Source organism: Lipophrys pholis, assembly GCF_963383615.2.
Source record: "Lipophrys pholis genome assembly, chromosome: 4".
Lineage (NCBI taxonomy): Eukaryota > Metazoa > Chordata > Actinopteri > Blenniiformes > Blenniidae > Lipophrys > Lipophrys pholis.
The window spans coordinates 20,087,289-20,103,957 of record NC_137637.1 but is presented as its reverse complement, the minus strand read 5'-3'; the positions used below and the strand labels follow the sequence as shown (position 1 = coordinate 20,103,957).

At 39.2% G+C, this 16,669-nt stretch overlaps 1 protein-coding gene across 2 annotated transcripts; it reads left to right on the top strand.

Annotated features, from left to right (window-relative positions):
• The first annotated feature begins 252 nt into the window (after positions 1 to 252).
• slc11a2 (solute carrier family 11 member 2) lies at positions 253 to 16,168 on the top strand. Of its 2 annotated transcripts, XM_080462239.1 has the most exons (17): positions 253 to 422; positions 4,784 to 4,868; positions 7,154 to 7,290; positions 7,397 to 7,516; positions 8,230 to 8,349; positions 8,505 to 8,611; positions 8,729 to 8,799; positions 8,898 to 8,965; positions 9,059 to 9,214; positions 9,350 to 9,508; positions 9,617 to 9,703; positions 10,449 to 10,568; positions 10,674 to 10,823; positions 10,938 to 11,011; positions 11,344 to 11,497; positions 11,607 to 11,660; positions 15,267 to 16,168. In XM_080462239.1, exons 2-17 carry the CDS (start codon positions 4,835 to 4,837, stop codon positions 15,342 to 15,344), a joined length of 1,689 nt encoding a protein of 562 aa, XP_080318365.1. In that variant the 5' UTR covers positions 253 to 422; positions 4,784 to 4,834; the 3' UTR covers positions 15,345 to 16,168. The 2 variants fall into 2 exon arrangements, with proteins under 2 accessions (XP_080318365.1, XP_080318366.1); XM_080462240.1 differs by lacking the exons at positions 253 to 422; positions 4,784 to 4,868 and adding an exon at positions 5,359 to 5,437 and having other exon boundaries at positions 15,267 to 15,442.
• Positions 16,169 to 16,669: the final 501 nt, after the last annotated feature.

Genomic DNA, 16,669 nt, shown 5'->3' with positions numbered 1-16,669 from the left:
TTATTTCGGTGTTCTTGTAAGAATATATTGTAACCAGTTAATAATACATTGGTCGGTGGGGGAAATCCATATCCTGTATCACTATATAATTATAAAAGCAGTATTTTGTATCTTGAACGTCAGACGTAACCTGCCGGTATGCCACCTGTGAGGCTTGACTCGGGGTAATATCAAACCTGCACACCCTGTCAGGCCGTCCTCAGGGTAAGTTAACACAATATTCAGCCAATCAGATGAGCGGAAGTAGAGTGCGCATGCACAGATCGCTCTGAACCTACAGCTGGAAAGATACGACTTTGTCAGGTATTTGCTGGATAACGTGCTTTTCTCTCTCCATGATAGAACAAATGGGACAATTTCGAAGTCACGCTTGATCAACGGAATAACGCCTTTAGCTTCAACGTCCTACACCCTATTCACAGGTAAGAGCGTTTTTCATACTTTGTGAACGCTAAAGCTAGCTGATTCGACCGGGGAAGCTAATAGAAAAGTCGCACATTCACAAGGTGCAGCGACCTGCTTTATGTCGGCTCACGGGTCTTTCCCCAGCCGCCCATGAAGCTGAGAGCGATCGCTGTTAAGTTCCATACTTGGACGATTAAAAGCGTAGTTTTCATAGCCCATTCATATAACGTTGGCGCTTTTTAGTTCCTCGGTTCGAGAGGTCAGAGGTTATTTTCTGGTTTCAGTTGGCTCCTTCTCACCCGGCTGTACTCAGTCCCGGGACTGCTGATGTGTTCACAGGATTTCTTGTCCTACACAGACGACCTCATTTTATACTTTTGATGTACTTTTAAACCCAGCAAGCTGGCACGATTTCCTCTGCGTCCTTCCTGGAAGTGAGAGTAGAATTAAGCAAATGTACATTTTGTGCTTCGCATGAATAGGTCCAAGAGAATATAGCATCATCTTGTGATGTCGGTCCTAAGGAGCTTTTTACGTTTTAGATATCGTTTTGCTTTAATGTGATTTCACTGTTTTTTTTTGCTCTCAAAGGCTGTCTTACAGTAAACGTGTTGTTATCTGAATTTACCTGATTTTATTAAGACTTTATTCCTCCCACATGGGGAAAATCAATCATCACAGTAACTATGCATCCTTTAAAAGGTTATAGAAAATAATAAATACCAATTTAAGTGATTGTATTCATTGTACCAAGGATTTTGCTGATGTTTGAAAACATACCATCCTGGTAAATAATGTGAAAGTACCAGCGTCAACACTTCTAGTATTGTTAATATATTTTAAAAGAGATATAGGGGAAATATATTTGGTTTAGTCCTCTTTAACCAGTTTTACAAATGACATGTTTTGTGTGAATGATGTTGATGATACAAAGGCAACTCTGTAAAACCAATTAAATTGCTTGAGTCCTTCAGTTTTCACTTAGTAACAAGGTCTTGAACTAGGGTTTTGAGTCTATAACCACCTGCCTAGAACATCTTAGATAATGGTCAAAACACCAGCAGTACTTAGTACAAGGTGTTCTGGTATCAATAAAGATAGCCTGTCTGAGCTGCTAGTGTTTCACAGTTTTCTGTATTTCATCCAATTTTGAAGTGGATAGTATTCTGCAAAAGAAATCCTACCGTGGTTAGAACAATTATCAGCCATCCCCTGAAAAAAATAAATTTTTTTGCTCTCATGTCAATGAGATTTATGTATTTGTGGTTACCCCTTTTAAAACTGGCGCTAAAATTGATATTATGATTTAGGAGACAAGTTATTGGTTGTTGAGTTATCAGGTCAATAACATCAGAAAGGAGTCATTGGTTAGTTTTCATGGTGTCTATTGTAATAAACAGAGCAGTGTTTTGTGGATAAGAAAGTTGTCTTGTTGAGAAAGATCAGGATTATTTTTCCTCTTTTTTTTCTTTGCCACAGCTGCCCCATCCAAGCCTTACCTGTCGGTATTGATGCTTTGACCTCACATTGTCTAGATTTTTTTGTCTTCGTGTTTTAAGTCTACAGTTTAAGGGGTGTAACATTTGCTTGGGAGTTGCCACAGATGTAGTGATAATCCAAACTGTCTGGTATAGATTAGGACTTGCAGTCCGTTGAGGTTTTGGGGAAGTTGAATGAATAAGTAATAAATCACTTTGTAACCCGACAAGTTGGGTAAATCCATCCTTACAACATTTGATAATGTCCAAATAAATCATACATTTTATGACCCGCGTTGTTCTTTGCTCAAAATCAACATACTCATACTATTCTAAAATGATGTTTCTAATAATATTAATACTATGTTAGATCAAAGGGCTCCCAGAATTTGACAAGATTAGTACCGACACATTGTAAGAGTTATACAATCAATGACCTTAATCCAGGTCACACGAGGAGTAGTACAACACATACCAGCCTGCCAGAAGCACTGCAGAAAAGAATAATTACAGCCTTTCTCAAAGGTGCCACCTGAGAGACTTAAGTGACTATCCAGGCATAGCAGTCCAGTATAACATCTTATTTACAGCTTACTCATAAGACATTTGAGAAGGCCGGAACACACTGATAATTCAAAAAAAGTGATAAAGGGTCTGTAAGTGCAGTAGAACATAAGATAAAAAAATATACAGCTGGATAGGTCAGCAGCAGAACACATTTATATCTAATTTTGCAAAAGTGCCTGTTCATGTATTAATTTGGAAATTATTTATAAACTATATTATGAAGTATGGGACTGAATCCTGATTTGATGAGGGGCAGCTCTGTACAGAAATGAGCTGGGTGGTCTTTTAGTTGAGATTTAGAAGAGCTGTTAGGATATGAGTGAAGCTGTCGTAATTTCAAATACTGTTATAGCCAAACCATGCTCACTTCCTGTATGCTAAACATCATTGCTTTTGTATTTACACAGTAATTTGTGCTTGTTTAAGATCACTACAGGTAAATCATACATTTTTATAATGCTGTGTGCAGTGATAATTGAGGAGGTTAACAGAAATCCTTTAAAGATGTTTTCCATTGTCTCTCTGGTGAAGGCGGTGTCTCTCCCTGCCGACTGGCCGCATGAGAACACATGACAAACTCAGGGAGGCGTAAAAGTAATGCGCAAAGTGTTCAGAGCCAACCCCCAGACACACTCGCATGGCGACATGCCTAAAGTTCACTTTTAAAGCTTTGTTAACCTCGTTTATTCACCCTTTCCTCCTTTCCCTTTACTTCATAAAATCTGATGTTATTCTGGCTCACGAATGAAGTGGACTTGAATTGTCAAAAGGAAAGTCATTTCTTTAAGTTTATCTGTTACTTTATCATATTGAAAATATTATGTACAATTGATAAGCTTGTCGGTCATTCACAGGAGATCTTAGCCCAATAAACAAAGGTCCACGTTATCAAGACTGACTGGAAGATTTCTCAGTTTTGTCTGTTGACACGACAGTGGTGCTCAGAGACAGTTGAGTTCCCAGTCAGAATAAACAAGGTGAAGCAGCTTCTTGGTGCTACGCTCCTCACATGTGGAACAAACATCCTGACCACCACTTTTTTTTATTATTGTTTTTTTTTTAATCAGGCCTTAAAACACTATTGTTTGCACAGGATTTTCAATAAACAATAGATTTTACTTATTTTGTTACCTCTATGTTAATAAGGCTTTTACTTAAATTATTCTCACATTTATACTTTTCTTAATTGCTTTGTTTTTATGTTTCTCCTTTATTTCCTTGTAAGGTACTGTGATTTACCTTGTATCTGAATGGTGCTATATAATTACATTTGCCTTGCCTAAAATAATCTTAATTGTTCCTTTAGTATTCAGTAAGCTGCTAAAATGTTTTTTAATAAAGAAAATTGCTATTTTCACAAAAACCTGTTTTTATTAAAAAATAAAAAAATCTCACTTCAGCTTCGTTCCCTTGCTGTTTTATGAAAACTGACTTCATAACTGTACAAAGCACCAGTGGGAGTAGGTAGAGTAGTGTGAAACTCAAGATGTTCAGTTTCACCGATAAATCAACATACTTGTGTTTTACCAGCGTGCTTCCCTACCAGTGGCCATGTTTTGATAGTCAGCCTGCCACTCCCCTCTCCCCCAGACAATTGCCTTATATTTTCAGTAAAGGTTAAATTCACATCACGTCAGGTTTTTGGACACATTTTAGATGTAGACTATTATTACTTTAACTGTGTTGTTTGATTCATTTCCCTGAAGAAATTGCCAAAGACCATATGTCTTTGATAGGCCATGTTACCTGTTTGCGCATGTTCAGAGGAAGTGGCCGTCTGGTGGAAACTTTGAGTATCGGAAAAGTGTCTCCAAGTGCCACCTTGGCCCGTCTCTTCTCCCCTCATATGATCTGTCACTGTCATGTGCCCCCAGAGACCTGTGCTCCGAGAACACAGTGTACAGTTGTTTACTCGACGGAAATCTAGAATTTTGTCCTTTTTGTGTGTGTGTGTGTGTGTGTGTGTGTGTGTGTGTGTGCATGTGCACGTGCACGTCTTTTGCTGAGAGGAAGGATGGATCCTGTGGAAGTGAAACTGGAGCCTCTGTGGTCAGCTCATGATACCCTGTGAGGCACTCTCATCAATGTTGTGGCCTTTGCCTAACTTTGTGTTGCTGAGTCAGAAGAATGACTAGTCACTTTTTTTTGCCATTAACGGGGGGAAAGGATAACAACTTTTTTCAACGTTTAAAAAAACTTGCTCATGTTTTAAGCTCAACAATTATTTATTTTAGAGACCAAAACATCACTTGGTGCCGCAGTAATTGCTGTTTTACTCGATTATTCCAGACAAAGCTTTAATGGATTATGAAAACCCTGTTGTCTCTTTGCAGGGAGGCTGACATTCATCCCTCCAGTTCCCAGGGATCCTTCAGCCTGCCCTGATGACGTCCGAGCAAGACGGAGACCTCCTGGAGGGTAACTGCCAAGCATAACAGAAGCATGACTATCACATCGCAGCCACGCTCAAAACGCTCTCCCACATTAACCTCTCAGGACGAATGGCACATTTCTGTGTCTGCGTGTGTGCTGGCAGTGCTGCGAAGACACAGTTTTACTCCAGTATTTCTTGTCATGTTATATTTTTCTATTGTGCATTTTTGGGAAAATAGATTCACAAAAGTGAGATTGTTCCTCTTTATATCTAATAGGTTGCCTGTAATAATCAAGTGTGTGAATGCCATTAGTTGACATTTATCTTTGTACAACCATGTGTATGCTGATACTTTGTGTGAGTAAAGGGCAGGCTCTGCTTTGTTGACTTATTAGAGTACATATTTGGTGTGTGTGGTGTTTCGGCTTCCTCTCTTCCTGGGTCAATTTAGACGCATGATGTCAGATTGTCGTAGTGACATCTAAAAAAAAAAGAAAAACACATGATAAAGGCCGAGTCATAGAAGAGCGGAGACTTTGCTAGATAACAGTGGACTATAAGACGGGCAGGGAGTTGGACATGAAGGAAAGGACGACTGAAAAGTCCAGCCTCAGTGAGTAGTACTTTTACAGGCATACTTGGAAGAAAAATGTCAAACAGTAATTGTAGGTATTGGACATGTTCTTCTGAGGGATTTTGTTGTGCTTGTTTTTATATCAACTGTTTTCAAGTCGCTCTATATTGTATTGTAGGATTATGTTGTCTGAGTCACTGGGTTCAATATGCAAACGTGGAGGTTCGGCACAAAGATTACTATCGTAGGCGAATTTATAAAAAATGCTTTTTAAATTTTTCTTCATTGGTATTTTATTGATACTTTTTCACTAATGCTGCTACTTTAATGATACTTTTTTCACTTTTATGTGTATTTGATTTATATTTTTTTCATTTTATTGAGACTTTTTCACTTCCGTTGGAACGTTATTGGTACTGCCTTAATGGCAAGGCGCAAAGATTACTATCCGAGGCGGCCGTCAAATTTTATGGTTATGGTTATTGTTATTATTTTTATTTTACTTATTTCTGCCATTTTTAAGTAATTTAAGTAATTATTCCTGTACCGTTGGGAGCACTGTCACAAAAAGCACATCAAAACATGTAGAACGTTCACGAGTAGGCTGCTATGACTTTTATTAAGGATTCTGCTAACTATTTCTGAATAGATCGCAAAGAAACTGTGAAAAAAATATTCCGTAGAAAGTGGATGGGAGAGGCACCTCATATAGAAGATCAGAGGAGATCAGCGTCTGTTGCTATAGAGACGCTGAGATCAAAAGATGTCAGCAGCGAGAGGCGGGCACACAAGATTTCCTCTGGAAGTTTAAAGTTTTTCCTAATAGTTTTCTTCTGCCTTTCTTTGGCCGATAACTCGTCCTGCACTGTTGGCAGCACGGACACAGAAAGCACATTAAATAAAAAACACATACGTTTTAGAATATTGTGCTACGACTTGTGGTAACGATTCGGATAACCAATTCCGAATAAGCCACAAAGAATTGCGAAGAATTGGTGTGTAAAGAGGCCGGCACACAAAATCCCCTCCAGAATTTTCTAGTTCCAGGTTATTGTTGCCCGAGTAGATCCGTGTCATTTAAACTCTTAACTACAAATATTTAATTTGCATAAGTGTCCAACAATGTTGACATTACCTGGGGTTATGGATAAGCTTTTAAATATAAAGCAATGTGAAACCCATTTTGACCGGTTTTAACTATTTGTGTAGATGTCATAGATCATTTAACCAACGTTACCGTGTCTGCTTGTAACCCATGACTTGTCACTGTCCGCTTTAGCCTGAAGATCTATTGTTGCAAGTACCCAGTTAGATGCTGGGATGAAAACCATTTTAAGGGATCTATGAGCATCTCGTCGCTAGAATGTTTTTTTTTGTTTTGGTAGTCACAAAATAAATGATAACGATTGCCTAAACCTTATCTGTATACCGTTCAACAATGCAGCCTATCTTCTTGATATCCATAGTTATTGCTTGAATTAGTGTGTAATGTATACAGAAAGCATGACGTTATGGTGAGAGATAGCGAAACGCATTCTAACCCTCTCGTCCTGCCACATGTCAAACTGTACTCTGAAGCCAAAGTTGCTCGAAATAGTGTGCCAGCACTTTGCCCCATGGCCAACATCTGCATGTGAATGTGTTAATAAATAACTGATCGGGTAAAGCACGTTGAGCCTGTTGATCCGTTTGAACTACATTTCTCAGACGGGCTTCACTCCTTTAGTAATGAATGTTAATTTGTTCTTTTATCAGAGGACTCTCCTCAGGAGAATGGAATCCAGACGAACCAGTACAGCACCATCTCTCCTCCTGCCTCTCCGGTGGCGCAGGACGAACCTTTCTCCACGTACTTTGAGGAGAAGGTTCCCATTCCAGAGGGGGAAAACCAGGTCAGATCTCACAATCATCGATTGTTTCAATATGAGCAAAACAAGAGGGCAGATTCAAATTCAAAGTTTAAAAAAATAATACACATATATACCGTCTTTCCTTCAGGTATTCAGTTTCCGTAAACTCTGGGCCTTTACTGGACCGGGGTTTTTGATGAGCATCGCTTATTTGGATCCAGGCAACATCGAGTCCGACCTGCAGTCTGGAGCTAAAGCTGGCTTTAAGGTGATTAGGAAAACATGTTGCTCTACACAACAAAACAACATTGGCATTTAACTTTGCTGAGTAATGAATGTGGATTTAGGAAGAAAGAAAAAAAACACAACTCAATATAATCTAGATTATAATCAACCTTTTCTTTTTTCTTTTTTACTCAAATTACAATTTACTGCAAATCAGCACGTTATTGTTCTTTTCATGTAAACAATAACCTTTCTTCCTTTTCCTTAAACTGGTTTACGTCAAAATGACCAAGACTTTTGTCATAACTTGTGTTTTGCTTGTTACAGCTTGTACTTTTGTCAACAGTATCAATGTTGAATTGAAACACTGAGATACAAAATCCAGTTATCTAAAAAGACCCAAAGAAGTCACAGTTGATACAGTATTATTTAAAGTGCTATTTATAGCACTAGTACATTAAGGTGCAATATCCAATCCTATCATACAACATTTTGTCTGTTTATGCTGAAGTTAATGTCTTTTTTTTGTTTTGGGTTGGTTTCATTCAACATGTTGACTCAATTACTCAACGCATATATGACTTTCCGTACATATCAGTAGGTCGGCCAGAAATCGTAACACAGATTTGTTTTCGATTACATGCTTCACACGTTCATAGCGTGGATGCCGAGTCCTGCTGGACACAGTGAAGTGTGAGAGTTTAAATAGCAGATGTAGGCTGGAGCAGCTTGTGCTCACTGTGTACCTTCCCTCAGCTCCTCTGGGTGCTCCTTGGAGCCACCATCATCGGCCTGCTGCTGCAGAGGTTAGCTGCGCGCCTCGGAGTCGTCACGGGGATGCATCTGGCTGAAGTCTGCAACCGACAGTATCCCACAGTGAGCGCTTCCCACTTTGAACACATCTGATGTTCCTCATTTCTTGTTCTTCTTTTACTCTTTTATGTCAGTCTGTCTTCATATGGCTGTACTCAATGGTTTTATTATATTTTTGATAATAAAATTGCATGATAATGAATTTTTTCTTTTTTTAGGTTCCCCGGATCATCCTCTGGCTGATGGTCGAACTTGCAATTATCGGCTCCGACATGCAGGAAGTCATTGGCTGTGCCATAGCCCTCAACCTCCTCTCTGTGGGCAGGTAACGGGATCACCAGCATTGTACACAAAGTTACACACAAAAAAAAAATACACACTTGAAATGGTGAGCAATCATTGATGAACAGAAAACAAACTATGTCTTTACTTTCTCCACCAGGATCCCACTGTGGGCCGGAGTCCTCATCACCATCACAGACACTTTTGTCTTTTTGTTTTTAGATAAATATGGTGCGTGATTGTAACTTGCAAACATACAGTTTACGTTAAAATACAAACGAAATACACATGTCCATGCCATTGTTCATACTTTTTCTTTGTCTCTATAGGTTTGAGAAAACTTGAAGCTTTCTTTGGCTTCCTGATCGCTGTAATGGCCATTAGTTTTGGTTACGAGGTCAGCATCTCCTGTTTATCAATATATTTAAGTTGTTGGTATTTCCTAGTATTGAAGAATGTTTGACAGGTTTGGTTTTTTTTTTGCCTTTAGTATATTCTGGTGAAACCAGACCAAGGGGAGCTGCTGAAGGGCATGTTTGTCCCGTACTGTGAGGGCTGTGGGCCCCCGCAGATGGAGCAGGCTGTGGGGATCGTCGGTGCTGTCATCATGCCACACAACATCTACCTGCATTCAGCACTGGTCAAGGTTTGAAACATATTTCTCGATATATATATGGACCTATTTAAAGAAGCTACAGTCAGATTTTAGAATTTAAAGAATATTTTTGGAATAAAATCACACGGTCGTGGAAATGTTCTGGTTTATTTTGTCTGTGACCAGTCTCGGGAGGTGGATCGCACAAATAAGAAGGACGTGAAGGAAGCCAACAAGTACTTCTTCATCGAGTCCGCCGCCGCGCTCTTTGTGTCCTTCCTCATCAACGTCTTCGTGGTGGCAGTCTTTGCTGAGGCTTTCTACAATAAAACCAACATGGAGGTGGTGAGTATACAGCATGGAGGCGGCATCGCCGGCCTGTTGAAGCCCGTGTTCGTCATTTTGAAACATGAAACGACACTGATGACTTTGTTGCTCATTGCGTTGTTGCAGAATGCAGAGTGCAACGCAACTGGCTCCCCACACACAGATCTCTTTCCTCTCAACAATAAAACCCTGGAGGTCGACATTTATAAGGGGGTAAGTCTGGTCTGAAGGACATGAACAGTAATCCATGATGGTTGAATTGTCAGGTGTTCATTGAAGGCGTCCGTAGCCTGAAGTGAGCTATAAAGAAAAGGGTTTGGAGCGTGCCTCAAACTACGGAAAAGAAACACAGGAAAAGAAATCAGAATAGTTGGAGAAAAAGAAGCTGCAGTTAAGTCCCTTCGACTTCTTATCATGACAAAGTTACTCTGCTGCTGTAGACGGTGCGCAGATATATTCAATACGAGTCGACTTTAAAACTATTTTCCTGCTATTCAGGAACATAAGGAATGATTGATAAAATAAAAACTGCAAAACATTGCATTACAGTTTGCTTTTGAAACGCTGCTAATTTATAGTTTTAGTATGACTTTTTATACGTGTGGTGGCTGTTTTATCTTTCAAATAGATATTTTTCAACATTTTCTACTGCCGCATTTGAAGATTTTGGCTCTCGGTCTTAATCTCCAGCTCTTTCACTCTCGCCACTGTCGGCAAAGCCACTCATTTCAAATTGTGTTTTATTGTTTCATGTACAATAAGAATCTAAATAAATCACACAATTTTGCAAAGTTAGAGGTCATTGTGCGAGGTACCGTTCAAAGAGCTCACCGACGCAGAGGTCACGTTTATTTTTTTAAGCTGTTTACTAGTTGCTGTGTAAATATTCACCCGTCCTACATCATTCTAAGCACATGACTGTAAATACACACTTGGTAATCCATCTGCATGTGTTCAGGGAGTCGTCCTGGGCTGTTTCTTTGGCCCTGCAGCGCTCTACATTTGGGCCATCGGGATTCTGGCCGCAGGACAGAGCTCGACCATGACGGGCACCTACTCCGGGCAGTTCGTGATGGAGGTAGGAGCACTGGCTTCAGATGGCGTGTGACCGTGGTAAAACAAGAAACGGATCATTATCGGTCCTATGAGTGTGCTGATGTTTTTGCCTGCGTGTTTTGCAAAGGGTTTCCTGAACCTCCGGTGGTCCCGTTTTGCCCGGGTGCTGCTGACCCGCTCCATCGCCATCACACCCACGCTGCTCGTTGCCATTTTCCAGGATGTTCAACATCTGACTGGGATGAACGACTTCCTCAATGTGCTCCAGAGCATGCAGGTCAGGACCAATTATCAAGCCATTGAAGACCCATTTAACAACTTTCAGTTTTTGTCGTGTTTTGTCTGTTCAGCACATCAGATTGGATCATAACCTCTTTTCATTTTCCAACAGCTTCCTTTTGCTCTGATCCCCATTCTGACCTTCACCAGTTTGACGCCCATAATGAATGACTTTGCTAATGGATTGTAAGTGATATACACTTGATAGAATTATTTTCTGTTTTGTTTTTAAGTAATAATAGAATATCAGGATTCAACAATACGTCTGATGGAATAGAAATATATGAATAGAATTCAGATTCAGATCTGTCGGTGCACTCCTGCAGTTGTCTGGGGGATGTTTGGAATATTTTTCTGCATTAAAAAAAAAAAAAAAACAGCATGCAGAAACGACTTTTAGATTTTGACTGTGGGAACAGAAATCTGGTTTGATCCAGATCGCCTGAGAGAGCGAGCTGGATCATAAGGTAGATCAGAGAAGTAAACTGTTTTGCTCAATGCTCTGTTTGTTTTTTCAGGGTGTGGAAGATTTCGGGAAGCATCATGATCCTGGTCGTTTGTGCAATCAACATGTACTTTGTTATCGTGTACGTGACGTCGCTGAACAGCGTGCTGCTCTACGTCCTTTCTGCTCTGCTCTCTATCGCCTACCTGTGCTTTGTAGGCTATCTGGTGAGTTAGCGCTTTAAGTTGGATGTACCTTTCATACACATCTTTGTCTTTAGTATAGTTATAGTTTGGTAGCGTTCTAATCTCATGCTGTCATTGTCCTTGACTACAGGCTTGGCACTGCTTGATTGCCTTGGGAGTTTCCTGTTTGGACTTTGGCGGCAGGGTAAGCAACCGACCTGCTGTGTTCATAGAAGAACAGTCTGAGTACGACTCCTAAAGCTGAACACAACAGTAACCGCCAGCGTTTCTCTTCTCCTGTGGGAGAGCTCCGCACACTGTGCGAGATCATGTAGGATCTTCCAAGCACATTTTCTGAAGATGTCACATGATACTTGAGCCAGTTTATAAGACCATTAACATTTATACACCGTTTGTTTGATTTAACAGAAGTCAGTGTAGTTTTTAAAGGCAGCAATAGGGATTTTCTTCAGGATATAACTTTATTCACACACCATTTCAGGAAGGGGTTTCCTCAACAGTTTTTTGCTTGAGTCTGATGATACAAAATTACCTCTGCAGTGTTATCTCAACATAGTTCCTCCATAGCAATATATAGTATGACTTTTTCGTTGAGTAATTTTGCCCAGAAGAATGTAATTGTTACATGTCACATCTAAATGTATTATGTACGAATCTGTATCAAAAAGCTCCTAAATATTCAGCCCAATATCTGTGGATAAGATAAATGTCTGTTAACTGTTTTTAAGTGTGAACTCAAACCTGTCAAACATGTCAGAACAAGCTAAAGTGAGACTATCTGCATTGTCAATTGTCTTGGGTTGATTCTTTTTTTTTTTTTTTTTTTCTTTTTTTTTTTACACGGTGGATTTTCAAACATTCACTTTATGGATATTCACATTCAACATCTGTGGGAGCCACACGCCGAATGTGAGCTTTAGAGTGTAGATGATCTCAAATGGTTCTTTGTTGGAAGACCATTATCGATGACGGTAGTTCAAGCTGTCATTTATTACACTGGGAGTCCATCAGTGGTTCGTGATATGAATCCCTGAGGTGCACTTTAAACATGCACTCTTCTGTGCATTCAGACGACATTCGAACCAAATGGTTCCGTTCTGACGGGAGAAGCCGCACGAGGTTGCAGCTTTGCTCTCGGAGGGTAAATATGTGCCTCAATCAGCAGAAGAACTCTTCTGTGAAATTAAGTTTGATGTGTTTTTTTAAATAATGTGTTTCCTTGTTGGCTGTCACTGCTTTGGGGGATTGAGAATTATTTGCTGGCTTTGTTTTTTCTTGTGAAACCTGGCTGGTTTGTTTTGTAGAGATTCAGGAAGTTAACCGATCATTAAGAATTACTTGTGTCATCGGGGCTGTTGTTCCTCCACAATACAACGGCCTCTAACATTTGAAACGGAATTACTTTAAGGTATTAAGGCTGTTGTGTGCAATTTTTTGTTTCTTATATATTTTTTTAATTTCCATCAAAGGCTATAACACAAACGCTAAGGCAAGTACAAAGATGTTTATTTGTATAACCTATAATTACCAAATGCTTTACAGTCCAGCACCAGCCCATTCCTTCCACATGTTGAACCTCAGAAGTAGTAATTTTGTGAATTGAGGTTCAAAAATACCACGGACAGAAGGAATGGGGTCAGTTTGATTCAGATCTAACGTCCAGCCCTCGGTACCGCTGTGTTCTTCAGTCCGGCTGTAGAATGTTTACACAAGACAAGTAAAGGGAACGTTTGTGAGTGAAAATGTTTGCTTCCTTGTTCTCTTTATTGTCCCTCCTGACCAGACGGCATTTTTTCTTTTCTTTTTCATTTTATCAGCGTTGTTTTTGTTTTGTTTTTTTTATTTTGTTTTTATCCGCATCCTTCCAATTAAATTACTGTTGGCTTTGAAAAGAAGACTGGCTGTGGGGACCGAAGGATATGAACACAAGTGAATATGTTTGATTGCAGTAACACAGCACCTTCAGACGAGTTTAGACATAAAACTAAATACGACATACCCTGATTTTATGCAATGAAGCATTTTGATAGGTTCAGAGACGTTTAAGTCCTATTGAGACGGAAAGGATGTTTTCCCGCCTCAGTGGACGCTGTACAGTGGAGCTCCCACCCGTGACCCCTTCAAGTGTCACACAGCCAAAACCAGCTGAACAGCAGCTGATGGAAATTTTCTCAATTTTTTCCGGCAACGTCGAAGTACTTTGTAGAGTTGCTTTAGGAGTGTAATGCAACTCGACTGTACTGACCAGACGTGAGAGGAAAAACAAAGTCGCACGTAACTGAGCAATACCCAAGTAGGATGTAACTATTAACCATCACACTCCTCACAGACGGACTCTGTGGTGTCGTGTTCATCCAATAAACATGTTGAAGGTGTCGGGTCCTTGTTTTGGGGAGGATTGCCGCGTTAAACCTCGTCTTTCACTCTGTTGTGGCAAAGCACGCTCACAGTTCTTTGAGAGTTCTCACAACCTTAATTATTGGTTCTCGTGGAGGTGATGGCAACATAAACATGGACAGAGCACATTTCAACTGTTACAGATTTCGATGTGGTAATGTCAATACAATCGTTTCTGCTCTTTGATAATGAATGATTAACTGTGTTTTGTTTTTTCGTACTGGATGAAACACAACGTGTGTCCAAAATAAATGTAGACTGTTGATACATGGACATTTGTCAGCGTCTTCTGTCTGAATGTCAAAACACGACCATGTCATTAATGTGCTTTTGAAATATGGCATCCAAATATGAGAAGGCAAAAAAAAAAAGGTCCACTTTTGTTGTTGGAAAAAAGATCAATGATCTTAAACTGAGGTTTCAACATTACAATAATTGTTGAATACACAAATGAAACTAAATATGATGAGCATGGGTCACTGCTTGACACAACTGAGAAGCTGTAATTTTACACACTTTTTGTAGTGTTACTGCTCATGAGAAGAAATGTTGAAGTTGAATCATTATTTCTTCTTGGAACAAGGATTCATTAAAAAAAAAAAAAACACTTCCTTGTAGGATCCAAAGCTTCTCTATTCCAGGAGTTTTCAGAATTCATTGAGTAGAGTTAAGAAAGTAAAACTGTGACCCAAAGTGAGCACCATTAAAAACATATAATGGAAATTAACGAAAAACAAGATAAAATTTTCTTTTAAACGTCTAGTTTTGCATTACAAGCAATCAACAATGGCTTCAGCTTTATACTCCTAATTTAAAAAAAAACCCAACTATGATTAGAGTAACAAGAAATGAACTTCTTTCTCATGTCAGCTGAGGAGAGTCAGAACACTACCAACGAACCACACGTCTCTGTAAACTCAAACTCGTATATCACGTTGTTAAATCTCAAATGAAATATTTCATTGGTAGTGAAGTGGTTAGCACTCTGGATTTACAGCAATAAAATCCAGTTTGAGCCATTTTGTGTGGAGTCGCCGTTTGGATTGAGAGCATGAGGCGTTACCTTCAGTTCAAACACGTGTTTCAGGTTATTTGGTGACTCGAGCGCTCATAGGTGTGAGGGTGCCGCTCTGTGATGGACTTGTGTCCTGCCCAGGTGTACTCTGCCTTCCTCCCATAAAGTGGGATCAGCTCCAGCGCTCTGTGACCTTGATTTGGATAAAGTGGTATAGAATAAGGATGAAATTGGCTTTAAACGATACAAATCATTGCATATGATCTAATCCTACCTAAAATTGAGGGATTATAACTTTAGTTTGGCCTCTTGCGAGGCTGATGTTTGTGATGAATGTGCCTCTCCACTCGTGATAAAAACCAGCTTTCTTTCTTTCAGGTGCCCATGGGACTCTCGCGTCACACGGACATTTACCTCTTGAACGATATGGACACCGATACGCTGGTTGAGAGATAACGGGACACAGACTGGGTGCCGAGTCCTGTGACTGTCGACCACGGTCAGATGACCGAGGCCGGGGACCATTGAAGCTTTGCCAGTAAACGTTCATCTTCACCTCTTGGTGCCTGACGTGTTTCAAAGTGTTCTTACAGCAAGCCCATGAATGCCTGAAACTGTTGAGCAGTGGATTTTTTTATTTTTTTATTTTTTTATTTTTTTCCTGCAGACGACTGAACAGCGTCAGCCATTAACAGAAAATGCTGAACGATTCTAACAAAAATGGTTGCTTATCTTGCCTCCAAGCAAAGATATCTTCTTTACTGGCACTGCGGCCAGGACACGGGTTACTTATTAACCTTAACGAGAGAAAAGGCGGTGATGGAACAATTCTGCTGTCATAAATTGTGCAACAATGTACTAAAACACTGATTTACACTTTGTCAATTCAGGAAAAATTGTGGTGTGCTAAGGTAGAGGTCAATTACAGTTACTAGGCTGCACACAGTGGGCGACATTGAAAAGGCTTTAAGTTAGATTTTTGTTTTTTTTAATCTGTAAATGTACATTTATCTGTTTATTATTTAATCTCTTCCTTTTTTGATATGATATAAAAGATCCTTGGAATTCTGAGCTTTAATTCAGAAACATTGTATCCAACTGCTGCAACTGTTACGCCTAACGTTTTGCACTAAAACTAATTTTATCATTTTAGTTAGTCTCCGTAACACGTACAATAAATTCAGCTCTAAAAGGGTATGTTAACAGAAAATAATACTTAATTTCTTACCATTAAATTACTTGTTTTTGTCCCGTTTGTTGAGTATTAAAATTTAGAAATGAAGTGTGTCCCTCTGACTGCTGCTGTGCCTCCTCTGAAGACCCTAACCCACCGCACACTTTGAAAACAACTGACTTAAGACACAAATAGAAACCAAAACTCATATGTAGGTACAATTTGATTAATTTATTAAAAGATAAAAGTACACTATTATATATATATATACTATACTATATATTGTTTAGCAGTTATTTTAAAGCCAATAAACTGACATCTTTTTTTTTTTTAAATGTTATTTTATTTTTTTGATATTGAAAGTAGACTGTATGATTGGTCACACATTTACTCATATATTTTAAAATTAATTAGTTTTTTGCGTTTGTTATTTATGCAAAAATATTTAAGAAAAACATGTTGTCAAAGTAAGTCTTTGAAAATTGGATTTAAAAAAAAATACAGCAGTCATGCTTTGTATTAAGAAAAAGATGAGCAGCTCCATAAAAACACAGATTTTAAAATGATATATTTTACATTCCCTTCTAATTAAAATCTGACTTTTCTG